This window comes from Lipophrys pholis, assembly GCF_963383615.2.
Source record: "Lipophrys pholis genome assembly, chromosome: 8".
In the NCBI taxonomy this organism is placed as follows: Eukaryota; Metazoa; Chordata; class Actinopteri; order Blenniiformes; family Blenniidae; genus Lipophrys; species Lipophrys pholis.
The window spans coordinates 8,947,874-8,975,634 of NC_137630.1; the positions used below are offsets into that span (position 1 = coordinate 8,947,874).

The following is a 27,761-nucleotide window of genomic DNA, read 5'->3' on the forward strand; positions in this document are numbered from 1 at the left end:
AGTTAATTCACATTACCTGATTTTTATCTAACCAACTACAAACTGTTGGGCTTAATGTAAAGGACCCCCTTCTTCAGTATACTTTGCAATAAGAGTTAAATAGTTCCAATTTAGAAAATTCTTCAGACTGTTCACATGCACAGAATTATTTGCAGATACACACATGCTGTTGATACATTTATTTTATCTTTTTTAATTTTCCACCAAATAAGTCAATGCATGTCTTCCTCTGCCATCGGGAAAATCACTCAATATGGGTTTTTTTCAGTACGCTGGGAAACCATGTTTCATGTAGTGTACTGCAGTCAATATTGTACTTACATCCACTCTGTTTCTTTGAGAGTTTCTCTCAAAAGGCACCTTCATTCTGACTGAGTTTGGCCAGTGAATACAAGCCACAGTGGACAGACTGACTTGTTGAATGTTGTTGAACATGGTGTTGTCTTGGATGATGTGGCTTTGAATTTCTTGTACTTAAGGATATATGTATTGTGTTAATGAAAGTTACAAAAGCAAATATTGGAACCTCTCACTAAAAGGTAATTAAAAGTTAGTGAAGCATTTTATTTAATCAATTTTCTTTTTTAAAATAAAGATCAATAGTGGGTGTTAAAAAGCTTACCCAAAAGGGAAAAAAAGAAGAAAAAAAGAAGAGGGGGGGCAAATGAAATGAATAGCAAAAGAAAATATCAACAAAGAATAGGTGAAAAGAGAATACAAAATAAAAAATTAAAAATCATACCCAAAAGAAAAAAATGAAAAAAAAAATTAGAAAGAGGAAAAAGTAAACAAAACATGAAAAAACGGAAAAAGTTGGTAAAAAAAAAAAGAAAATGATAAAACGGAGAAAAAAAATGCATAACCAAAAGAAAAAAAGATTAAAACTGAAAAAGGGGGAACACATGGAAAAAAAACATACAAAAAGGAAATAATAGAAAAGGGGAAACCCAAGGAAACAAGATAAAGTGCAAAAACCATATCAAAAAGAAAAAAGAAAAAAGGTGAACATAAGAAGAAAAAAATTAAAAGAAAAGAAAATTGGGAAAATAGGGTGATAGAGAAAAGGAAAGGAAAAGGCAAATAAAAAAGCGAGGGAAATAAGTATAATCCAAAGAAAAAAAATTAAAAGGGGAAAATAAAAAACGAACAGAAAAATGAAGAAAACAAACGCACACTGCATACGTCATCATGTTTACTGCTTGCTGATTGGTCTATGTTAGTGACTCTCCTGTCCAATCACAGAGCGAAGGGGCGGTCGCATCGCCCCACCTTGTTTCGGTCACGTGACGTGAGCTCAGGAAGATGGTGGAAGTTTCTTCTTCCTTGAAGTGAGAGCCCGACACAAACCCAAACATCCCGCACCGCCGGGGCTGGGAGGACGCCGCCGCCGCACCGCTTCACCTCCACGGCTTCTCCTCGAGTCCGGGTGAGTGTCAGGAGCCGCTGTTCGGTTGGTTTTCTCCTCTTAGCAGTTGGACTTTGGGATTCCCAGGCAGACAGGACGATAACATGAGCTAGCAGCTAGCGGCGGCTGTAGCTGCAGCAGGCGGGGAGGGAGGCTGTCACAGCCGGCGCACTGCTGACATTCAACACGTACCAACCAACTCCTGGAAGCGCTCAGCTGCGGCTGAATTGGCTCCTCACACACTCTCTCACTCTCTCGTTCAGTAGCCACAGGGGACACGCTGTTCCTCGCCGTGGCTAACTCAGTTAGCTCGTTATACATTGACAGTTGGATTGAATTATGTAATATTGTTTGTTCGCTTCTAAAACAATGGAATCCGGATATTTCTGCTTGGCCAAGTTTTGTCGTGCACAGAAGGATAACACACGCACACTCTGAAAGTAAATCCCATCTGCCTTGTTCGTTGCGTGCTAATTTGCCTCGGTTTTGACGCCTGTGAGTGAGCAGGTTATTTTGCGGTGTAAGCATCGTGATTGTCATCAGTGAGGTGAGAGGTCACCTGCTTCATCTGTTTCCTCGTATCCAGCAATGCAGTCTGAGCAGTTGTTGGATATAAAGCAGAGCTATGTAGGAATAATGATGTTGTTTTCCTCCATTTGACATTGTTGTTTTCAAGTCACAGGCTCTGTTTTTATTTTTTTTTACCTGGTTCTGATCAGATCTTTTTTTATCTATGTTAAATCAGCACATTTTGGAACATTCCTGATCACATGATCAGTCATATTTCACATGGATATTGTCATGTCGAAGAGTTGTAGGAAAACTTCATACTAGATGTTTGTAAAGTGTTTTAGTTTTACTAAAAGTTATCAAATTCCATTGTACTGATATGCAGTGCTCTTCTCGCTGTGTGTGAGAATGGGTTTTCTCCAGGTCTCCCGATTTTCCCTTTCACAGTATAAAAACATATATGACGGTCACTGATCAATGTTGACGCTCGGGGGTTCTGTCTAAAGTAGTAATTGGTTTGCCTGCTCTGAAGTTATCAAAATTAGTTTTGTACTTTTTAAAGAAAAGCAGAAAAAAATAAAGTCTACCTTCTAGGGCTGCTCAAAGGACTAAAGCAACATTTGGGTTGGTGAGGGAGCTCTGAGTTTTCAGTACATTATGCTGAACATACCTAACAAGCTGGAGAGCAGGTTATGTTCAGGATAAGAGCTCAGCATTTACCATATATATTCTGTGTCTCCGGGTGCAAGAATTTCCAGAGATCGACACAACCTATCGGATTTCCCCCTTGAAGTCTGTTTCGGAAAGATCAAATGCCTCCTCTTGAGTACATCCAAGGCGTGGAAAAGTTTCCCCTTTCATTCATAATCAACCACAAATGATATATGTAAATGTATATGACTGATTGATTTCAGTGTTTCTGATGGTGGTGCAGCAGCAGGAAAGATAGTCTCTCTACAAACTGTGATGAGGAAACCTGTTTATCGCTCTCACAGTAAATGTCATGTTGGATAATTGTGTTTGAAAGGTGCAAGTTTAATAGCAGGCATTGTAGTGATCGGATACACTGACAGAATGCACATAAGCTATGAGGTAAACTCGAGGAGCCAGTTGAGACACCTTTGCTGAATTAACACGGAATGACCCATTTGTCTTGTTGACATGAGGCCTGTGTGCCAAAGAGGCTCCAATCTGGCCGAAGCACCAAGCAAATTCGAAAAAAAAAATCAAAGAAAACGTTGTTTGTTTCCCTACTTTTTCTTTCACTGCATTTTGCGCCAGAAGGTTTCATTCAAATGGGCTTTATTTTCCATAGTAATTGTTTGACTTTTTGAAAATAGACATTTTCAACACATAGACTTTGCACCATAAAAAAGAAAAAAAATGAAATTTAGATTTAAAGGTTATTATTGCACTATTTTACCGGTCCGGCCCACTCAAGGTAAAATTGGGCTGCATGTGACCCCTGAACTAAAATGTGTTTGACGCATTGTCATAGACTCTCAAATCTTGAGCCAAACATAAGGTAATATTGTCATTAACAAGTCTTAAGACTACATCAGCAACTTAGAAAATATCTGTTTAATATGTGGTTGTAGTAAATCAGCTGTGAAACTGCCTGTTGAATTTTTGTTTTTTATTTTCACTGAGCTGCCTTTAAACTAAATGCCCTCGACCTCCTCTGAAAATCTTTGCTGGCATCTCCACCTTTCTACTCGTCTTGCAGTGATACCAAGTCCTTCACCTCTGAGGTGTGTGCAACGATGTGCAGCATTGTTTTGCCTGCTTAGTCATGGTGTAAACATTCATGCTCTGTGAGTGAACAAGGCATTCAGCTGCCCTGACAATGCAGGTGTAGCCCACAGCTGACGAGAAGAGGTGGAGAGATCTTAGCAGAGGTTTAAGTGACGTCGTGAGCAGGGCCGCCTGTGCGTCAGAGCAGGAGGAGACGCAGCAGTCCGAGTCCAGATTCAATTGAATTCCTCCCTTATGAAATTTGCTGGCCTGCGGGCGATGTTATTTATCCGATTTTAAAAGGATCCATGTCGAGAGGGGGGTCATCGCAGAGTTTAATATTCAGCAAGTAGACCCATATACAAAACAGTCTGCCTGCTTACCGGGCTGCACAGTCAGCAGTTGCAATGAATTATTGACCGGCATCAAAGCCGAGGGGAAAGTTTACCCAGGAGCTCGTCACTTTCTCCTCGTCCTTTGCCTGGTGCGCCCTCGGAGAGGTGGACTCACGAGCATGCATTATTCAGTGACGTGCGGATGTCAGAAATCACATTCAAGGAGGCGTCACTGGATCTGACTTCTGTAGCAAATCCCTGGATTCTGTTTCACCTCGGCCGTTTTCTCGTTGGCTTGAATTGGTGTGTTTTTAAGAGAGCAAGCTCCAAAACCATCCATGCATACATACACCCATAGTAGACTATGGACATGGTAAATGCAGAGAGACAAACACCCACATTTGCACTTAAAGGCATTTCAGATTACCAACTGATCTTCAATGCTTGTGTTTGGAGTGTGAAAGGAAACCAAAGTGCTTAAAGAAAATCTGTGAGCATGCAAAGTCCACTCCTGAACTCCTGAACTTGATCAGGGGTTACTCATGCCGTGAGTCAAAAGTGCTAGCCACTGTGCAGCCAGCTGCAAAACCACTTCCTGTTTATTCTTTCACTGAGGTTTACCTGATGGCTCTCAATTCGTAAAGAATGAAGATGTATTTGTCTGTGGTTTCCTTCGCCTCTTTATCCTGAAAGTTGTTGAAACTAACACGCTCTTTGACTTGAAACGGTATTTAATTAATACTTCAGAGAAGCTTAATATTAAAACCTTCTCAAGGGATTCCTCCGAGGCACTTTGAGGAAGTTGGAGTGAAAATGAATGACCTTGATGTGACTCTGCAGAAAAAAAGCAGCAGATCAAACAATCTGCAATGATTTGCAAGCATGTGAAGAGCAGATTTTTGTCGCCCGAATCACACAATAGTTCTCTGAGATCCTCCTGTTATATCTCCGAACAGTTTGTCATGTCAGAGATACTTTTCACAGTCATCAAAGTGTTTGGATCCCATCTGGTAGTGCAGCTATAGGATAGTGCTCAAGAAGAGACATGTGAAGGTTAAAAGGCCGTTTGGGGGGTGGGTGGGGGGGCTGTACGGTCAGCTGGAACAATACAGAGCGCTGCTTTCTGTGTGTTGCATACTCCAAACACTTAACAAAGCAGGATGACATGGACCAAGTGACGGCCGGACAACACGACTGAAAGAAATGCACAAAAAGCCAACAATTGTTAAGCGAATCCATTAACATTATGAGTCCATAGTAGAGCGCTTTGGGTTTCAGTCCTACAGTTTGTTAATGGGCATTGGCCTTTACTGTAAGGTGGAGGCATCATCATGCTGTGGGGCTGCTTTCCCGCTGCTCTCAACACACAAAACGGTGAAATCTAAGCGATTACACGCCATTTGAGGGAGAACAGTGTGAGGTAGTGCATATAAAAACTGTTTCAGGTCATGTCTGGATCTTTGAGCAATATAATTGTTTCTTTAAAGTGGTTGGCCATAAGTCCAACTGAAAAGCTCTAAATGTGCCAACATAGAACAAAATGGAATCAGATGAATCAGGAAATGGATGATCAATATTTTTGAACTGTGTTTTCATGCAAGTTTCTACCTTCAATATCTGCATTATGAAAATATTCAAGTAAATAATGGATTCAACTGGTGTTCTCGAATTTTAAGGTCTCTTCTAATTTGAGGTGACGAACTTTGCCTCATTTGTTTTATCATCACCTCCGACATGGTTCAGCTTCTGCAGTGCTGAAAGCCTTTCTGTCGCTCAGCTTCCTCCTCTGCCTCTCTGCTTTAAGCTCCCCCCGTGCAGGACGCATTCCAGGAAGGAAAAGTCAGTTTGTGAAAGCAGCCTCTCTGAGCTTTGACACTGGAGATTAATCGGGTTATTTTGCCCGATGCTTTTGTCCAAAGAGATTTATAGTAAGTGCACTTCACCTCCAAAGGAAAGAAAATGTAAACGGTTGTGTTAATGATATTTATCATGGCTCGAAGCTCTACACCGGGTGTTGGTGAGCGTAGGCCTGGCTCATTCCCTGGCCTTCATTGTTGTTCTTGTGTGGCAGCCAGGAAAAGGCTGTACGCTTCACGCAGAAAGCAGAAAAATGACAGCCGCACATGTGGAAAGTGTATTAGAGGTCATTTCGATGCCATGCATGTTGCCAGCGAGAGGAGATGGATTGGGGTATTTAATTAAATCCAGTTTGATATTGTGAAGTGGCCAAATCCGTACATAAATCACCGTGCAGTATTTTTAATCTTGGGAAGGAAAAAAATCGAATTAAAAAAGTGACACTTATGTGTGAAATCTGTATGAACTGTAGCAGGTTTATCATATGTGTGCTGGGTGTCTTTAATATTGTCTGCCAGAGTTTAATATTGTGGATCGTATTTGAATGATGTCATCTGCATGCTGCAGAAGTGAGCCGTCGCTTCCCCGTAATGACGTGTTGTCTGTGCTGCAGGCCGCCATTCCAGCCCTATGTCATGGCCAGTGGAGTCTCCAAGTCGGGCACCTCCAATGGCTACCCTATGAAGGCGCAGCTGCAAATCATCGGTAAGTGGAGGAGGGAGGGGGGGGAAGTGAAGTACACTTGCATCCACAGACACTCGGACTCTGTCCACTCAGTCGTCGATCCTTCACCGTTTGGGCTCCAGTCGACAAACTTCTCCATTTTTCCCTGTTTGTAAATCATCAGCTGAGGACGGAGTGTTTCCTTCCTGCTTGATATATCGGACATTTTCAGCGGCTCTGAGCACTGTGGTCGTGTACGGGGACGCCCAATACACAACAGACGTTTTGTGTCTTCGGGTGAAAACCTGGTTGTGTAAACGGGGCCGAGACCTGCGCATCATAGGGCCATATGAAGTCATTTAGCTCTGCTTGACCGGCCCTCTGGACGTCACTGGGAAATCGTGAAACAAATGAAAATTACTGTTAGTATTGGCTTAATTACATCTAAATTGGTCCCATTTTTGCATGTTATTGGCCATTATTACGTTATTGGTGGGGTCGAGCAGAGCGAGCAATCGTGACTTCACAAAATCGCTGTTTCAGTGAGGAAAAAAACGATGGTCAATGAAAAAATCGTTATTTACTTATTTATTGAACTCAAAACTTTGTCAAACGTAACCATGATTTCCAGACAAAGACTGGGACTCTGAGAAAAAGCAATGCAGAGCAACAGCAGTTTAAAAAAAATTATAAAAAAAAATCACATTTGGAAACTGCTTTTCATCAAGACATCATTCTTATTGAGCAAAACTCAAGTCTACTTAAATCTTGGCTCCTTATCTTGATGATCTTCATAGATCAGGTTTTCACTGATGTGTGCAACCAAATCATTCAGCATGCTTTCATTTATTATAGAAACCCTTGAACAAGTGGAGTTCCTCAATTCGTTTTTTTATTTCTTTCTGTCGCCCACGTCTGACCGTCTGTTACTCTCCCTTGTTCTCCTCTTTCAGTGCTATCAGCAAAACTGAAAGAAAACAAGAAGAACTGGTTCGGTCCCAGCCCGTACGTGGAGGTGACGGTCGACGGCCAGTCCAAGAAAACAGAGAAATGCAACAACACCCACAGCCCCAAATGGAAGCAGCCGCTCACCGTGTGAGTCACAGCCGCCCCGCACTGTTGACATTTGACTTCTGCTAATATCACAACTTCCTAGTTTACTGTCACTGCGTGTGCAAGATTTGAGCTCAGCTCAGCCTGCAGGAGCAGTTTGTCATTTGTCAGTGATTTCTAAAGCAACTTATGTACAGAAGCTCCTGCAGCTTCTTGTTTTCACAGGTCTCACTCATGGTAGACGAGGGGATTGTAGTTCATAAGGAAGTTCCCCGAGCAGTTGTTGAACTGGAGTTTTTATTCAAAACTATATTTATGAGAAAACTATTGCAATTCATTTATATCAGGGGGGTACAGAAAGAGGCTCCAATCCGGCCCGGAGTTCAATGAAAAGATCGATTATTTTTTTTTCAAACTAATTTCTTAAGAGTAGCAGACACCACATAACACTGAGACCCGAGCTGATTTAATAATGATGCTGCCATGAAAACCAGCTACGTCGTTGCTAACTAGCTTTAACCTAAAAGCCCAGCAGTTTGTAAAAACCTGCATAATGCAGCAGCTACAGGAGATGGGTTTTTTGACATTTCACTGTATTATGAGGCAGAAGGTTTCATTAATAGTGACTTCCTGTTGAGCTTGTAGTCATTTTCTGTGTAATTGCTTGGCTTTGTTAAAATATGGTTTTCATCATGTATACCCTGATGTATACCCATACCTTTAAAGTTTTTTTAAAGAATAACTTTAAAGGTGAGATTGTAGGTTAGGCTGTAGGTGGCCCCTAGGTTTGGCTCATCTAATGCGGATCTGGGAGGAGGAAATGGTCAGAAATCCTCCAGCGTTGTGCAAGTCTGATCAGCAGTTACTGGAAATGCTTGGTTGAAGTCATTACTGCCAAAAGAGGTTGAACCAGTTAATAAATCCAAGGATTTACTGACTTTTACCACCTGCACCTGGCATGTTTGAATGGATTCGTTTGGCATCGGATTGTGTATGTTTATAGTTGTAACTCCGATGTGGATCAGATCAAACTTTATGAGGAATTAATGTAGAAGACTATAAAAATCCAATATTTTAAAATTTTTTATTTGACTTCTTCTGCCACTGTATCGTCTTTAGGTTAACGGCTGTATTTCAAGTCGTTCAGGTAAACTGCAGCTCATAAAGAGTTATTAATGCCCCTGCTGCCCAGTGCCCTGCACACCGTGCTGTGGTTTAAACTCTTTAGGAGCCACTTGACAGCTTTATTCCCCCAGAGTTACATCAAAGTGATGAATGGAAACTGTGGTAATTTGGCTTGTGGCTTCAAGGAGGAAGTTTATCATGTAGAATTGTTGCATTTGGCACTTGAATGTCGTAACGGCACCAGGAAACTGTCCAGCTCCTGAGGGCTTTATTATTAAAACTGCAGTGTGGGGTATGTAAAGGAATCACACAAACCAGATGTTTTCTTTACTGAGCAGCATTACCTTACAGATTAAAGTTTTATTTTGTGGATGATTCAAGTGGAAAATAGCACAATAAAGCAACTGTAACAGATGCAGCTGTAGCTTGCAACATATAAAGACAGTTTTGTTTTGTCTTTTAATTACGGTAAAATCGAAAAGATCAGTCATCAACATATTATAATGCAAGTCAATTATATAGTTGAAAAGAAAAAACTAATTTAGGCAAAGGTTGAGTTATGAGAAACTAAGTTAATTGTTTGAGTGTCACTCTCAATGCATGAACGTTTGCAGTTCAAATCATCTCTTTTATCAGCAAGTTTGTTTACTTTGAGCACAAAAAGGCCTGTAATTTGATACCAGCCTCATTGTTTCGAAGCACAGAGTATCTCGAAAATCTATCGTTCAGCAAGACAATCTATAAACTCACAGTTGTGCAAAACTGGTACGATTCGAGGATTTGCAGGAATCTGAAGCTTTGCGCTTAAATGTCTTAACTATTTAACAATTTGAGTTTTGGCGGATGGTATTCGTGGCGAAAACACAGACCATATTCCCTGTAGCAGATTTGTAGAATCCCACGGCGTGTGTTCGTGTCCATGTCCGTGTGGCCGTGTGTCCGTGCCGTTTCCAGGAATCCCGTTTCTAAACATGCACTCACCCCACCTGCAGCTTTGCATTTTGGCACATCAGATGTCCTCTTAATTTTAGCCCGTCCAAGATCTCCTGCCGCGCGCTGACCTTCCTATTATAGAGCTCCTCTCCAGTTTCTTTCAGACCCGGTCACCGCTCTGTTATTACATAACGAGTGTTTACTACAGCATGTAATGGGAGCCCTGTTCATGCATCCATGGCGTGCCTCCCTGCAGGCGCTGCTGCTGGTTGATCAACTGTCACAGCGGTGGTTATGGACACTCGCGCTCCTCGAAGAGGGCCTGAACTTTTGTTGTCATGTCCTGCTCCCACAAACTGGTGATTTCAGTTCTCCTTGCAGGGCTGAATATTAATAGGATGATTTCATTGTGAGAGGTGACATCCCTCCGGATGTCCCTGTGTGTAGTTAATGGTTCTTGTTCTGCTTGTTGATGGCGTTTTGACCATGTATGTTTGGATAATAAATGTGTTTTATGGGAGATCTGTTTTATTCCTCCATTTCATCCAGAAGTGCAAATCTAGTATAAAGATTGACTTTTTTTTTTTTTTTTTTCTGCAGGATTGTGACCCCGTTCAGCAAACTGCTGTTCCGGGTGTGGAGCCACCAGACCCTGAAGTCGGACGTGCTGCTCGGCATGGCCATGCTGGACGTCTGCGACACGCTCAAGTCTAATGACATGAAAAGTGAGTCACAACTTCCATTCCCCCAGGGATTCACTGGTTTTCTAAGAACGAAAGAAATATCGCACAGTTCTATTGAGTTCTATTAAACTAGCAACTTTTCTATTTGAAAGAGCGTCAAAAGTAAAACTCACAAAGATTATTGGAAATCATAGCAGCTAGATTAGTGAACATTTTATGTCTACAATTTTAATCAACATGCATTCCTTTGATCTGGTTTACCTTGAAATAAATGCAGTAATACAGCAATCTTGAGTAATTTCAACTAATACTTGGTTTAAATTTGCTCAAAATAACAATGGTCCCGGAATTAAATGTAAAAACTATTTGTGGAATTTGCTCGCTTGACGTAAAATATGAGGAAGGAAGCTGCATTGGGCCGTTGGGATGCAAGTTTCCCATGTCTGCTCTGAATAATATGTATGTTGCAGAGTTGTGCAGTTTATTAATTTTTAATTGAATTTGAATTATAGCTCAGTTGGTAGAGCATGAGACTCACAATCTCAGGGTAGTGGGTTCGTGTCCCACGCCGGGTGCCACCTTCCTGTGGGCTCACCACCTGCAGGAAGTTTCTTAAATGGTGCAATGTGATCTGGGTGACGGTGCTCAGACTGACACCCCCGCGACCCGGAAACGGATAAGCGGAAGAAAATGAATGAATGAATGAATGAATTATATTTCGGCAAGTATGGGCGGATATTATTATTTATAATGTGAAAATATTTTGGGATACTATAAGCAAGTAGATACAAAATTTTATTTTATGAAACTATACAGAAAAATACCAGAGGAAATAATCTGCCTTTTTCTTTTTTGAAGGAATTCAAAATCACATCTGAACCCTTAAAAAAGTGTAAATTGTTGTGGGATCTATCACTTCACAAATAATGTCTGCTTTCTGGATATAGACGCCACAAAAAGGAAAACAAGGACGCTCCCAAGCACTACTGGCACCTCGAAAAGATTTTTCTGTCGTAAAACTCAAAAGCTCAGACACAAAAGCAACGTTAGATCAGCTAACAAGTGGGAAAGAGATCCAGATTTGCATTTGAAGAGGCATTGAAGTCCACTTTTGAGTTCAGGTCAGCAAAGTTTTAGAAGTACTCAGAGAGCAGCACATAGTATTGTGGTTGTAAAATGCCTGAAATGTTTGCTTTGGCTTTAATTCTGTAGAAAACTGCTGTTTCTCCTGGAGAAGTTCCCTTCAGTCCCAAGCTATAAACCAAGAGGACACCTTAGAACTAAAAATATATATATTATGTCAAGAAATGACCAAAAACGTATCAAAGAAAAACCCCATGCCGACTCTGTGGCTTTACATCCCTGCTGTGTTGGACCACGTGGTGTCCTGACGTGACCTTGAGTGCCTCGCTCCCTCTCAGTCTCAGAGGTGGTGCAGACCCTCCAGCTGTGTGCGGACAGAGACCAGTCCGACGTGGTGGGAGACCTGTCCGTGTGCCTGGACGGGATGACCGTCGACCCCGAGCTGTTCGCCACGGCCGAAGCCAACCACCACAGTGAGTCCCACAAGAGACGGCTGAACAGCGTTAAATGTCGGATACAGTCACTATTGTCAACTGCAGCTCTCGTTTCTGACCCGGTTGTTGTGTGTGCTTTCTTCAGGTACATCAAATGGAGACTCGCATCTGAATGGAGATCATGCCGTAAGGTAACGTACTTCCTGTGCCTGTCTTCAAAGGTCATTTCATGTCAAATCGGCTCATTGCAGAACTTTTTCTGAATGATCGTCCTGGATTGGCCCTAACCCGAACCTCGTCGTCTGTCCATCAGATGTTTGTGTACTTGGCATTGTGAATGTTGTCTGTGTGTGTGGTTTCACCACAAAAACATGGAATGCTGACTCCATTGTCTTCGGCATTTCTACCAAGGTGGCATAGTGCCAGTCAATTTGTGGAGTCCTCTAGTGTGCCAGCGTGTGAGGCAGGACTGAGACAGCTGTAGTTCAGCTTTATGTGTCGACTGGACGAGTCTGAGAGCCACGTTGTAGAAGTCCCAGTCAGTAAAGCTGCTCCAGATTTACCTCTAACCTCAGACTGCTGTGGTGCAATGCTCTGTATAAATTTCAACATGCTCCATTTTTTGAAATTATTTTAATATGCACAGTTTAGTATTAATTTATTTTTCTACTTTTTCATCCTTCTCTATGTACTTGTATGTTCTTGTTTTATATAGGCCTGTGTCTACATTAAAGTTTATATACCGTTTCCATGTAAAAAGACGTTGTTTTCAAAATGCTGTTGTGTAAACGCAAAAGCGCAAAAATGATTAGTTTTCACCTGAAACGTTTGAACAGGGTCTTAATTACATCCTGTTCTGCGGTCTGACACAGAAATCCTCATTTCTTCCAGTCATAGATAAAACAATATTCTACTTTCAGAAATAATTTGTCGACATTTTAAAGATCCTGCATGTTTTATGATGTAAGCTTTCCTGGTATCAAATATGTAATTGCTTCAGTTACTGTAGGCTTCTGTAACTTGGCAAATGTGCAAGTAAACCTTAAAAATATAGAGTAAGCTTCAGTACATAAACAGAAGTGGAACTGTTATAAAGACTCACCAAATGTAACATTTTCTTTTTTTCCTATAAATACTTTTTCTGAAACATCAAACTCTCAGATGGATTCAAGCTTTTGTTCACTGGTGGTTGGAAACATTGACGGGGAGGAACATGAAGGTTTATTGTAGTAGAGACTGGGTGAATTCTTGGCGTGGGACTTTAGATGAGGGGAAAGATGTTGAACTGATTTCCTGAGAAGATGATAAGAATCAGACACATCTGAGTAGATGGTGGTGTTCTCCAACCTAATGAGTCAACAGAATAATTCTCCTTGTATTGTTGGGTTTAAAAGCTTCTGCGCTGCCTAAAGCCATAATATGAACTCTGCTTCGGTTGCCTTGGCATGTTCAAATTCATCTGAGATGCGCCCCACACTTTTAAAACCACTGTGCTGGATAATTACCTGGCCAGAAAGACAATCGGCGACAACCTAGAATAACCCTGATCTCACACGTCTGCCTTCTGCCCGTTTCCTGCTGCGCCGTTAACCCGATCCGCCCTCCTTTCTCAGCAAGAGGAGTCGGGACAGCTCTCCAGCCGTGGACGGCATCGAACACAGGTCCTCTCCCAGCGGCCGCCGGTCAACCAACAGCACGGGGTCTCCCTCGGTGTCGTCGGGGAGCTCAAGGCCTCTCAGACCACCCAGGCCCTCCAGGCCGCCTCCCCCCACCCCCCGCAGACCCACCTCCTCACCAGGTCAGACTCTCACAGGAGGAAGTATTCTAGAGAAAAACAAATCAGCTGCTGTCCTTCCTGCTCCGTCTGCACAGACGTATCCATGCCAAACATTTACCTTCAGGCTGGATTGGGGGTTGGGCCAATGCTTGATGTTTGTCTGTAAGACCGGTTTCCTTGAACATCAAGCAGTGCATGTGTTGTGATGAAAGCCAGACAGCTTTAACAAAGCGATAGCAGCACTTTCTGCTTTATCTCTCTCTGCTTCTGTCCGTCTGTGGCTCCATGATAAGTTTCCACTGACGTCTCTGTCTCCCCTCAGCATCTTCCAGCAACGGCTCCGCCCCGACCGACGGCGCCGACACACCGTCCGGCTCTGACACACCGGTGCGAGCGCCGGCCTCGTCGGCCTCGTCGGCACCGGACTCCAGTCCGTCAACCGGCTCGGACAGGAACGCCACCGCAGCGACCGCAGCGACCGCAGCGACCGCAGCGACCGCACAGCCGCCCAGCAGCACCACCCCCACCCTCCCCACCAGAGTCCCCACAGTCCACAGTGGACCTCTGCCCCCCGGGTTAGATGGCCTCTCTTTAGTCTCTGCAATGTCTTCCTATTAATCATTCCAGAAAGTAAAGAAACAAACAAAAACACTTGAGGTGTGAGACGATATTAGAAAGGAAGTCGTGTGCTCATGAGCGACTCATTATGAGCACAAAGTGAAATTCTATTGTGTTTTTCTATACAATTCGGTTTTATTTCTAAGGCGCCAAATACAACACCTTGATTTCAAGGCACTTTGTGATATGGGACCAACAGCTCTTAAAGATACGACGGAGCCTGGTTAAGAGGTTAAAAGAAGGATTTTAAATTCTGTTCTAGATTTAAAAGGAAGCTAATATTGGAGTGATGTGGTTTCTTTCAGTACTCTTGCTGTGGCATAAGCAGTTATACCATGATAATAGGGAGTTCCAGTAGTCTACTCTGGAAGTAACACATGGATGTACAGTGCATATTAAGTGTGCTTTAAATGAAACAAGCTCCATGAGCGCCCCGAGTCTCGTTGTGTCTTTATAGTCTCATTCATGCTGCTTTTCCTTAAAAGCCATTTCTAAGCTGTTTCATGGTCGACAGCACTGTAACGTGAGCGTGTGTCTGTATTTAGTGAAACGCCTGATGCATCATGCCTGAATGTCTCACTTTATTCCCACTGATTCATGCAGGTGGGAGCAGAGAATGGATCAGAACGGCAGGGTGTATTTTGTCGATCACGTGGAAAAGAGAACAACGTGGGAACGTCCTGAACCTCTCCCAACTGGGTGGGTAAAAAAAAAACCAAACCTGTTGATATCCCATTTTAGCATCAAACTCTGTTGCTGTCATCACTTAGGCAGCTGCATATGTAAATGTAATTGGTATGGCTGTGTCACACTACGGTTATTGGTTTGATCCATCAGCTTCAAGCTGCTCTTTGAACAAATTATTTTATGAGTCGATCCAAATAACACTGTTCTTTTATATTTGTGAGCTTAATGTTAAACCATTACCTTTACTTTGCCCCAATGCAAAACTTCTCCAACCCAGTGTGTTGCACACAGTAACAGAACAATCATTTCAACACCTCAACACGCCTAATCTGCTTTTCAAACATGCTTATTTACCCGGTGAGAGAAAGTTGTTCAGGATCGGTTTTAAATGTCAGTCCAGTATTCTCCAGCAGTTTGTCTGTAGTGGTAGACAAAGTTACCCTTTCTCCTGTATCAGGTTCGCATCACGTTTCCGTCTCACCTTCCTTCTCTTCTGGACCAAGAACTGACCAGTTACCAGTGTGTTTCTCTTCACCGTATCGTGGCAAAGTGGTGTTACAAGATCACTGCTTATTGGAGAACTCTGCTGTAGATTGGATCTGTGTTTTTCAAATGGTTTCCCTGCTGTGTGCAGACAACAGTCAGCATATCTTCTGCTGGGAGAAACCGGCCGCAGCCCTTATCTCAAAAGCAAAAATCAATATGTTTTAGTCTGCACTATATTTAGAAAACTTTTAATTGCATCACTTTGCAGTGAGACTGCACCATTTTATCATGCTATTTATTCCTGCATGACCACATAGACACAAACAGTAATTACGTGTGTGTGTGTGTGTGTGTGTGTGTGTGTGTGTGTGTGTGTGTGTGTGTGTGTGTGTGTGTGTGTGTGTGTGTGTGTGTGTGTGTGTGTGTGTGTGTGTGTGTGTGTGTGTGTGTGTGTGTGTGTGTGTGTGTGTGTGTGTGTGTGTGTGTGTGTGTGTCTCTGTCTCTGTCTCTGTCTCTGTCTCTGTCTCTGTCTCTGTCTCTGTCTCTGTCTCTGTCTCTGTCTCTGTCTCTGTCTCTGTCTCTGTCTCTCTCTCTGTCTCTCTGTCTGTCTTCAGCTGGGAGCGTCGTGTCGACCAGATGGGACGGGTCTACTTTGTAGACCACATCACACGGACCACCACGTGGCAGCGCCCCACCATGGAGACGGTGCGCAACTACGAGCAGTGGCAGCACCAGCGCAGCCAGTTGCAGGGCGCCATGCAGCAGTTCAACCAGAGGTTCATAGTCGGGGTAAGGCTCCCAACACACACATACACACGGTCCAGCTCGAGTGGCTTTCATTCTGATTAACTGTGATTCTCTGATGTGCAGCTACAGGACCAAGTCTCCGCCGCACAGAAGGAACAGTTTGATCCTCTCGGCCCGCTGCCACATGGATGGGGTAAGATCATTTAATGCACAAATCTCTCAAACATCACTTTAGTTTATCATCGGTCTTGTTGGAACAATGACGTATCTGCAGCTTAACCAGGCCTGAGTCTGGACTGTAAACCAGTGACTGGCTGACAAATGCATGTTTCTGTAAAGTACATAGAAATATTGGAACTTCTGTGTAAGGAATGTTTATATCTTGGCAGCACATGTAAATACTGTGATAGCTAACGGCTTGCTATATTATGTCTGTTCAGAGAAGAGAACCGACTCCAATGGAAGAGTTTATTTCGTTCATCACCCGACACGCTCAACACAATGGGAGGACCCACGAACACAGGGGTGAGTGAGTGTGTGTGTGTGTGTGTGTGTGTGTGTGTGTGTGTGTTTTTTTTTGTTTAGTTTTTTTACAGTCTTAATCAGAGAAACATAAAAACACTCCTCATATATGAGACCTTTTATTTTTTTAATATCTCCTTCAGACTGCTGAATGAGAAGCCGCTTCCAGAAGGATGGGAAATGAGGTTCACTGTGGACGGTATTCCTTATTTCGTCGACCACAACAGGAGAACCACGACGTACATCGACCCCCGCACTGGAAAGTCCTCACTGTACGTACCTCACACAGCTGGACGAGCTGCTGCTGCTTAACAGATCATTTACTGAGACATGCAAACACACCGGTGTTATAATAATCCAGCCTAACATAAACGCGTATCTCAGAATCTTGTTCAATCAGAAATCCCTAAATTCTTGGCGTCATTTTCAGATGGAAATAGAATAAAAATACATTGTGAGGATTCAGGAAATGACTCCTACAATGAAGCAGAGGATGAAGGTTTAGTCTATCTTACTCTGTTCATAAAACAAATCGCAGAAATTACTATAGGTAAATGTTCTTTTTTTTCCAGTTCATTAGAAGTGGATGAGTATTGAGTGTTTTTAGTTCTTAGTTCTTTTATTTATTTATCAGGGACAGTGCAATATACATAGATGAAATCCGAAGTGTTGCACATAGAGTATATAGGTATATAACTCTCGTCCCTCGTAAATGACATAATGAGCATAACATCTAATGCAAGTTATTCCGATGATCTTTAACTGATGCTTGAGTTTGAATTTGGATCTCAGCAGCTACAGCTTTAAAAAAAAAAATTATATATATAATTTTACACCAGGTAGTTTGGTTCTGCAGATTTCCAATAATACTCATTACAATAATGTAGTCTATATTTAGAAGGTGTGACTCATCACCCTGGTCTGACTAATGGGGCACCCATTCTCTCACGCTCCCGTCACTCCTGCTTATGCAAGTTTCAAGTGGTGGACAAACCAGTTTGGTGAATGAGCGACCAGAATGTGCGTTAGGAGAGGATGAGCATCAGGACCATGTGACCACCTGTTTACTACAGTGCAGTTTCCACTTCCTCAAGTGGTCTACTTTCTTCTTTTTTATTGTATTTAATCAAATCACAAGTTAAATGGCATTAAATCCATTGAGTTATAAAAGTATTTCTTTGTTTTTGTCACAGTGAAAATGGACCTCAGATCACTTATGTTCGAGACTTCAAAGCCAAAGTGCAGTACTTCCGGTTCTGGTGCCAGGTAAGACCATTAACGTTGTCTCTTAATTCATGCTTCTCTGGGGTTTTCTTTTCATTATTTCATCACAATAATAATAATAAACGAGAAAGAGTGTGCGTGTGTGTGTGTAAGAACAATATCACTGACATTAAAAATGGCTCGAGGCAGCTATGGATATTTAGACTGAGGGCTATACATTGAATTCAGCCAATCACAATCAGCTTTGACAGTTTCTGCCCGGCAACAGTGAGTGGATATGAATCCATTTTCATTTCATGGAAATTTGCCTCTTGAGTGGCAGACTGTAAGTCCGACAGCCAAAGCAAACCCGTTTTGAGCCAGAAGAGACGATGCTGAACGTGGTGATAAAGATGTGGTCACACTAGGGATTTAAAGAATTGAGGCCTTCTGCTTTCTGGTCAAGATCTGAATCTTGAGTTAACGTGGAAGTTATTGGGGCATTTGGTTGACAGACTTGTCCTTTTTGATTTTGCTGAGATTAAACTATAAGTCTGTTTGCTTCTGCTGCCACATGTCTGTGACCAGCGCGGCTTTTCCTACAACTGATGTGTAAAGTGTGTATGTGGAGTGAATATCGTGGGCGAGTTTAAGAGAAAATGTTCCGATTATTTTAATGCTCCCCTCCGCTGTAGCTCTACACGCAATACACCTGCGTTATAAAGTGTGAAAGGGACTGAAAATCTCTCGAAACGAAAACTTAAGATTTTGTTAAAGACCGCTGTAGTTGAAATTAAAATGCTGTTTAATATAAATAAAGTCAACCATCTCATGAGTTCAAACTTTGAATGACTTTTCTATGTTGAAGTTTGGCCGAAACCTCGTGGCTTTTAAAGAGGGATGATGTTTTGGAGTGTTTTTGAAAATTTTTGTGATAAAGGGTTTGCTAAATCGTTAACTAACGACATAGAACACTTGTCCCAGGTTTTCCACACATTTTGACGTGCCATTCGTATGAGCTGTCGTGCTCCTTATCGATGCGGGACTGGTTATGAAAAATAAGCTTAATAAAAAGAATAAGTACGGCATATTATAGTTTGTCTGCCTGCCTGCAGATCAGACACACTGAATTCAGATGGATTTTGTTTCAGGGGTTTATTGTTGTGTATAGTACAACAGCCATGAAAAAGAATATATTTCATGGTAAACACTGGATGATAGTTAAATTAAATTTATGACTTGGTGTAAGCGAGTTCAGACTTAAATCATGTAGGAATATTTCACCCGTTTAATCAGTGACATGAAGGCAATCACGAGACTACAAAGGGGAGGGGGGGGGGGGGGTATAATGAAAGTCAGGCTCTGAAAGAGGCTCATCATCCCACACTTTGAAAACCTCACATCTATACTTTATATATTCATCCCATGCAGAGTGGTGATAATGATGTTACCATAGCAACAGCAGCTCTTTTGATGTAGCATGATTAATGTTGCATTTCTGATGTTTTTCCTCCTTTGTTCCAGCAACTCGCTATGCCACAACACGTCAAGATCAACGTATCCAGAAAAACCCTGTTCGAGGACTCTTTCCAGCAGGTAGTTCAACCACTCGAGAAGAAAAACGTCAACATCAGTACCTGCGTTTAATTGCTCACTTTAATTTCAAATAAACTCCACCACAGATTTCTATATTCCTTTATATTTCCATCCATCTGCAGCAGGGGTGTCGAACTCATTTTACTTCAGAGTTCACATACTGTGCGGTTTTATCTCAAGGGGACCAGACCAGTACATAATTACATTTTTATACTATATAAATAGTATTTGTCTTTGTTTTAGTGCAACAAATTATTAATATGTCATTAATAATTCAAATTTTACAACACATGACAAACCTGAAATTTGAATTAAAGAACTGTAATTTCAACAGCATTCTGCCTCAGTTCACCATGTGCTTTACAACTTACAGATCAGTGGATTTGTTTTACCTCATTTACATCTTCAAATGCATAAAGCATTTGGTGACATGTAGCTGGAACTCAATTACAGTTCAAATTCTGGTCAGAATAACAACTCACCTGAACTGATTCACCACATAAAGGGCGCCCCCCAGTGGTCAAATAAATATCTTGCAGTTAATGTCATAAATTCCCAAAGCTGGAAAATGTAAATTTGCGAGCGACCGCGGGCCAAACGTTTGATACCCCTGATCTACCGTCATTCAAAAGGCTCAAGAGGAATTAGAGCAGAATATTGAATAAAGTCATTTTGCACTTCATGCAATGATTTTCATGGGTTTTTAGTTGCAGTGATTGCCCCTAATTCTTTAACTCTTTCACTTCTTTGTTTTAGATCATGAGCTTTAATGCTCAGGACCTGCGGAGGAGGCTGTGGATCATCTTCCCTGGAGAAGAAGGTTTGGACTATGGAGGCGTCGCCAGGTACGGTGGAAGGATTGGTGATGTTACAAAACATTTCCGGTAATGGTGTAAAAAGTTGTTCTGTATTTTGAGCATCTCTCAGCAGCTCTGTGGTGTCCTCTCTCGCAGGGAATGGTTCTTCCTCTTGTCCCATGAGGTTTTGAACCCCATGTACTGCCTGTTTGAATACGCTGGTAAAGATAACTACTGTCTCCAGATCAACCCGGCCTCCTACATCAACCCCGACCACCTCAAGTATTTCAAGTTCATTGGCCGCTTCATTGCCATGGTGAGCCACTCCGTTACATAGTGGTCGCTGCGAGGGTTTTACAGTTCTGTGCAATGGAAATAATCAGACATTTGTTTGTCCTTCAGGCTCTTTTTCACGGGAAGTTCATCGACACAGGTTTCTCTTTGCCGTTTTACAAACGCATCCTGAACAAGCCGCTGGCGCTCAAAGACCTGGAGTCCATCGATCCCGAGTTCTACAATTCACTAATGTGGATCAAGTGAGTATATATGAGGTATTTACATTACTAGCTTCGACCAAGGTGAGGTCATAAGAGGCTATTAGCTGTTTGATAAAGGTAAGGGAGCAACCAGGACAAGTCCTCAACCCTCCACAGGGTTTACACAGAAAGACACACACTTTGATTACTGCAGGTAGGTGTAAAGTTGTCAGATTGTATTCGCTCCAGCTTAAGTTGAATAAGTTCTGAATGAATATGGATTAAACAAACTCAAGTTGAAAGCTTACTTCAGCTGCGGTTTGTATTCTGTCAGTTTACTCACAATCTACACTTTGTGCATAATTATTAGACAAGTGAGTATTTTGAGTGTCTCATCATTTTTATGCATATTTTTAACCTCCAAGCTCTATAAACCTGAGTATTTATTGGACTTGACGTGTATTAAGAGTAATGAATGAGAGCGTATCCTTCGGGACCTCAGCACCCCGTATCAAAGGTTCGGACGATTCTTTTCTTCTGGCCAAATGGATTTTGATTTGACTTGACTCTGAAATGTCAAAAATTGTAAAAACAAAACATCTTTGATATTTCTGTGATCACAACCAGATATCTTTGCGATTTTCAATCATGCTCCATCCCTCTCAAATGCTTTGTTACAAAAACGCAACACGGTCAAAAGAAGAAAAAGATAAAAGCCAAAGATTTCTGAAAAAATCAAGCGTGAAGCTACAAGCACCTCGTTATCCTGCTGGAATGTTCCAGAACAGTAACCTACTCAGAGTACCCACAACTATAAGGTGCTCATTTGTACGTTTTCAGTTGGTTTTTTTTCCATTAATTTCTCTTAAACGAATGAAAATAAGCGAGTGAGTTGGGAAATTATTCGATTTTCATTTAGTTGCCCAATAGTCCTGCTTACCAATATTTTCCAAATAATTGTTCATGCTGAGATATTTTTTTTCAGAGAGTCAAAACCTGACTTGAACCTTGTTAAATGCTCAGGTTTGAGCTTTATTAACAATTTGGATTGAGCGAGAGCGCTGGAGTTGTTAGGAACACACTTACTCATGCTTCCAAGTTGAGACTGAGCCCCTTTCAGATTGACGATCGGTGTTTATTAGAGGAGGCCAACAGAAAGGCTAAAGGGCCACATCTGGCCCCTGATCCTCACAATGCTCAGCTCGGGTGTTAAATCGTCCTGAGATGCAGTCAAAACTAGTGATGTGGTTTGTGATTTGCCGTCCTCAGGGATAACAACATCGAGGAGTGCGAGCTGGAGATGTTCTTCTCGGTGGATAAGGAGATCCTGGGAGAAATCTCAACACACGAGCTGAAGTCCGGTGGAGGAGACCTCCAAGTGACGGAGGAGAACAAGGAGGAGTACATCAGGTCGGGATCTGTTGCTTTTTATTCCTTACAGTGATGTTTTGTTGAAGCAGAGCCCTCATACATGGCACATCCTTTTGCTTCATGTCTCTGTGTCGCCCCCTGCAGGCTGGTAGCGGAGTGGCGCCTGTCCAGAGGCGTGGAGGAGCAGACTCAGGCTTTCTTCGAAGGCTTCAACGAGGTCCTCCCTCAGCAGTACCTGCAGTACTTTGATGCCAAAGAGCTCGAGGTTCGGCTGGAGAGGAGAGGACCTGAACGTCGTGAGCCACAGAGTCGATAAGAGCGTCTCTAATCGAAGGGATTTGAACTGGTTTCAGGTGATGCTGTGCGGAATGCAGGAGATCGATCTGGCTGACTGGCAGAGAAACACCATCTACAGACACTACGCCCGCAGCAGCAAACAGATCCTCTGGTTCTGGCAGGTCTGTGGGAGGAGCTTTACACTTTTGTTTCCCACGGGACTGCAACGTGTACATATACCAAATACTCTGCATCACAACAACAACAACAACATCAAATTAGGGCCCGACCAATGTCGATTTTTTTGCAGGGGGGGCAATTCCGACATTGGGAAATAATATTCTAATTTCTAATATGAATTTTTTTAGTTGAGACGACGCTTTGACGTAAATACATCAATTAGTAATGACATGCATTGATGCGTCACATGGAAGATGGCGACGTCCGCTCACTGTGGCAGCAGTGATAAAAGCGTAGACAGAGAACGGACTAACATACCGGTCCAGCATGACTGACGCAACGATGCGTGTCATGAGAAATGGGAAACTAATTGAGTTGTCGGTTATTTCACAAAGGAGTTAACTTACCACGGAGTTAAACCGCCGGGTTCAGGAAGCTGGGCTGCATGTGGCCCCTGAACCTAAATGTGTTTGACGTCTCTCTTCGACACACGTCGGGACGCCGAATACATCATGTTCTGATTTGGATTGAGTCAGACCGGTGAAGTCTTGGTGTAAAAACTTTTAAAGAAGCAATATAGTGTAAAGAAGTGTCAGCACATCCTGAAAAGGTTCAAATTGAATACACTTTTTTCCAAAACCTGATCTGAACATGTCTTACAAAGTACCGTGTGTTTTGGTGTTGTAGTTGTGTAGTTTGAAGCCTTTACTTGATAAATGATGGAGGTCGTTGGTAAATTGTGTCTCTCTGCTTCCCTCCGCAGTTCATTAAGGAGATGGACAACGAGAAGAGGATGAGGCTGCTGCAGTTCGTCACTGGAACCTGCCGCCTGCCCGTCGGAGGATTCGCTGACCTCATGGGTAACAATTCTCCCTTAAAGGGGTTTGAGTTGACGCTTTGCGTACGTCGTGTGGCGTTCAGAAAAAAAGTTTGTCCGTCTAACTAACTTCTTCCCCCTGCTGGTGTGTGTTTGCTTTTCTAGGGAGTAACGGTGCTCAGAAGTTCTGCATTGAAAAAGTTGGGAAAGAAAACTGGCTTCCCAGAAGTCACACGTGGTGAGTTGATGCATGCAGAGCAGGATGAACTGAGAGCGAAGCAGTCTGGAGTTAAACGGGAAGGAAAGGTCGTCAATAACGACCCAACCTGGTCGTCTGTGCATGTGACTGTCCGTGTGCTCACCATTGTTAATGTTTATAGTGTATCCTTCTCTATGCATGTGGGTGTATTTATATTACAGAAACAACACCACCCTGCATGTGAACTACATTGCTTTCAGTGTTTCTGCCGCGTAAACAGACATTGGTGTTTACACCGCAACATTTGGAAAACAACCCATTTCTGAAACGAAAATGCCAAAAACGATGCGTTTTCACTTGAAATGTGGAGTAACCGGAGCCTCAGTCGGCTCTGATTGGCTCCAGTGTGACACGTCGGTGTTTATGCTGGATGGAAAATAAAGAGTTTCATGACCTTGTGTGTTCTCAGCTTCAACAGACTGGACCTGCCGCCCTACAAGAGCTACGAGCAGCTGAAGGAGAAGCTGATGTTCGCCATCGAGGAGACGGAGGGCTTCGGCCAGGAGTGACGAGGGCCGGCGTGCGGCGTGCAGGAGCGTGAAGGAAGAAAAACCACCAGTGTTCAAATCTAATCAGGGAGCCACTTCACAATTTAATTTTAATTTTAATTTTGTTTTTCCCCTGTGGGGGCGGAGCTTGTACTCATGCATGCGTGCAGCGACGAGGTGTGCACGACTGCCGCCTGCATGCTGTCGGGATCGGGGACCCCGCCTCGCACGCCCCGCCGCCCCACGGGTACGAGAGGGGAGGGGCTTATTTTCTCTGAGAATGTGCGACACACACACACACACACACGACCATGTGCTGGCAGCAGCCGTCAAGGTATTAATAAGGTATCTTCATGTGAAGATCTCGAGGGGAAGAGTTTTCTTTTTAAGCAAAGTTTCACCAAAAAAGGACCTGATTGTCATTTTCCATTCGAAAGAATTCTGACGAAAGTGGATCTTGTTTTCTTCGTCTTTAAAGCAGCACTAAACAGGACGGGGGCGCTGCTCGGTCTCACATTAACGCCTCAATAACGGACGTTGTTTGTTCTTCCAAAAGCTCTCGGGAGAGACTCTTGTTTCATCTGTGAATCCATGGACGATGTGGGGGAAGTGTATTTCAGCCTCCACGACTCCGTGGGTGGAGGGTTGGGGAACTTAGACGTTCTCCGAGCGTCTGATCCATGGATCCTCTCGTCAGCTTTATTAAAGACGTTTTAAAACTCATTGAATTCAATAAAGCCTTCAAAGATGATTTCGCTTTAAGTTGGGAAAAAAAAAAAAAAAAAACACCAAAAAAAACCAATCAAACCAAATCAGTTGGCTTCATTCGTCGTGTGCGTCTGAATCTGCAGATTTTAACAGTGGAATTCTAGAAGTCCAGCATTTAACACTTTCCTCCACATTGCCGGAGTTATTGAAGCGCCTCTGTTCATCAGTGAATGAATTCAAGCTTTCTGAAAAGGAAAACTTCAGTTCCATAACCTTGGATCATGTCGATTCAGCGGGCACGGATACATGGATTCTCTGGCTTTTTGAGAGTAACGTCGAGATGTCAACATGAATGGGAAACATTCTCAAATGAACATTTTTTTTGGGGACTTTAGGAATGAAGTCAGAATCTCACGATCAAAAAGACGAATTAAAGAACATATTTATCCTTTAAGTTAGATTTCTTTGTCTTTTTCTTCTTTGAGAGTTATTTTCAGAATTTCGCTCATTCTTCGAATTAACTTTTGATCCTGACGTTTGAACTTTTATTCTTGTACAGAACCCATAAGAAGAAAATCATCATGTTGACAGTAGTGTGCGATATGGGAAAAAGCACTGGATAAAGTTTGGATTGACTCTTAAAGGTTTTCGCATTGCATTTCAAAATGTTTCAGAATTTTTTGCTTTTCTTTGTTTTTGGACTTTTTTCAAATTTCTTTTTCTTTCTATTTTTTCCGTCCTTGGGTTTTCTGCTTTATTATGAAGAATTTGACTTTTTAATAATGGTATTAATTTACAAAAAAAAACCAAAAGGATTAAAATGTTACAATTTGTATGGAATTAAAAAAGGAGTTTCAGTGTTAAATTCAATTTAAAGAAAATTAAAAAAAAACTTGCATTCCAAATTTATGCATTTGAAAAAAACAAACATTCTTTTTTCACATTTTAGCAAAAATTGATCATGTTTGACTTTTTGCTCAGAATAATAGTTTGACTTTAATCTCAAAAAGCCTCATAAAATAATCCTATTTCCCCCCTCTTCAGTGTGGCTCTAATATTTATTTTTCTATGATGCCAACATATTAAAACGGATCTAAATATTTAATTCTGGGATGAATTGTTCAGATTAAAACTCGACGTGAAGATTTTTCAGTTAAATCTGACGAAGCACGGCACTTTGTAGTTTTCTTTGTGTTGTTGCAGGACGTCCAGGTCTGTTTTTAGCCTTCAGGTAGCCTTACTGTTCCCTCCCTGCCGCCTCCTCATGACGACTACTGACACCAATATAAAAACCATGAATGTATCTCCATCAGAAGCCTCTTTACACATTCTCCCCCTTGTTGCTTTAATCTGATTTTATTTTTCAAAAAACTAGTCAAGCAAATATGTAAATATCCAAAGATCCACGGTTTCTTTTCTTTTTTTTTTTTGCTTGTGTGTCTCATGTTTGCTTCTCCAGAATCCTCCATATCCACTAGACCGCTGTCACTGGCCTGTATAGGAAGAGAAGCTGTAAATGTGTCAATAACAAAGTTTCTTTTGTAAAAGAAAAGGTTTTAATAAGATAAGAGGTTTATGGTAACACTCTATTTTCTTTCTCCTCTTTAATTGCTGATGTAAATGACAGATGTGTAATATAGAAATTGTCACCTTAATAAATTAAATCTAAAATGCAAAATGTGTCTTTGTCATGAGTTTAGGAAGACATATCCACACACGCTTTTATATCAATATATATATATATTCCATTATTATTGATCCTCTATCATTTTTGAATTAAGTTACAAGTTGCACACTCTTGCCAGGATTTGCACCTGACTGGTTGTGTTGCTCTTACGCCACAAGAGTTGCAATTCAACTCTTATTTTGACATGCTACCAAGTTGCAACTGCTGCTAGAATTTCCCATGGTTATGTCATTCCAGTCACGTGTTGTCGGTTCCATTGCTGTTTTGTTAGTAATATACTGATTAAGTGTCTAATAGGAAGTTTTAGAATGAAATTTTCTATGGCTTTAATGTATTTCTTTCCAACAACAGTTCATTTTTGGGCTTTTCCCGGAATATGTGGTAATGATGTGCCGCGTGGCAACCACAATTCATTTGTCTTTTGACTGTGATGAGACATGGACTCTCACGCAACGTGTGAAGTCTGAGCCAGATCCAAGCATGTGCACCGCACTTCCTGTTTCCAGCCGGGGCCGTTATGGCTGATGGTCGCCATTGTGACGTAGCTGTGATGATGGTCTCTGACGCAATGTGTGAACTTTGATGCCGATCAGACCGTGTGCAGGCTATTTACGTTGCACTTTCTGTTGCATGGCGTGATTAGCCATTGCCACACCCCCAAATGGCATAAAAGAAATAAACTGTCTTGATCATTCTGGGGACAAACCCAAACCCTCTCCTGACTCACCAGATGGCTTGAAATATATTTGAAAACTATAAATTAGGAAATTATAGATGATGGTGCATTGGGTTAAGGCTTGGCTTTGGGTGTGGAGACTCGGCTTGCAATGACTTGCTGTGGTGACTTCTCTCACGCTCCACATGTTGTTAAAACACCAGGAGATCTGTCATAGATCCATCAAATATCAATATCTGGCAGATTCCAGAGTCCAGATGAGGACTCAAAGCGTTTTGTTAATTTGGATCGTCAGAGAGGCCGTACTTCATGTCCCACAACCTGCTTCACTGCTTAAGAGTGTGTGTGTGTGTGTGTGTGTGTGTGTGTGTGTGTGTGTGTGTGTGTGTGTGTGTGTGTGTGTGTGTGTGTGTGTGTGTGTGTGTGTGTGTGTGTGTGTGTGTGTGTGTGTGTGTGTGTGTGTGTGTGTGTGTGTGTGTGAGAGAGACTTTCTACCACAGAAGGACTTTGGTAGCTTGAGATAAAAAGAATAAAAGTTCATTTAAGCCGCTGCGTGCCTTAATGCTTTCATTGTT

At 42.1% G+C, this 27,761-nt stretch overlaps 1 protein-coding gene across 1 annotated transcript; it reads left to right on the top strand.

Moving 5' to 3' along the window:
- Nucleotides 1-1,275: 1,275 nt before the first annotated feature.
- itchb (itchy E3 ubiquitin protein ligase b) lies at nucleotides 1,276-26,491 on the top strand. Its single transcript, XM_080468644.1, has 24 exons — nucleotides 1,276-1,426; nucleotides 6,455-6,546; nucleotides 7,458-7,599; nucleotides 10,216-10,340; nucleotides 11,720-11,854; nucleotides 11,961-12,006; nucleotides 13,429-13,613; nucleotides 13,915-14,167; nucleotides 14,814-14,909; nucleotides 15,998-16,172; nucleotides 16,254-16,323; nucleotides 16,571-16,655; nucleotides 16,796-16,924; nucleotides 17,846-17,918; nucleotides 19,380-19,451; nucleotides 20,208-20,296; nucleotides 20,405-20,564; nucleotides 20,651-20,784; nucleotides 21,994-22,134; nucleotides 22,240-22,360; nucleotides 22,449-22,553; nucleotides 23,315-23,411; nucleotides 23,534-23,606; nucleotides 24,037-26,491. Exons 2-24 carry the CDS (start codon nucleotides 6,477-6,479, stop codon nucleotides 24,134-24,136), a joined length of 2,676 nt encoding a protein of 891 aa, XP_080324770.1. The 5' UTR covers nucleotides 1,276-1,426; nucleotides 6,455-6,476; the 3' UTR covers nucleotides 24,137-26,491.
- The last annotated feature ends 1,270 nt before the right edge of the window (nucleotides 26,492-27,761 follow it).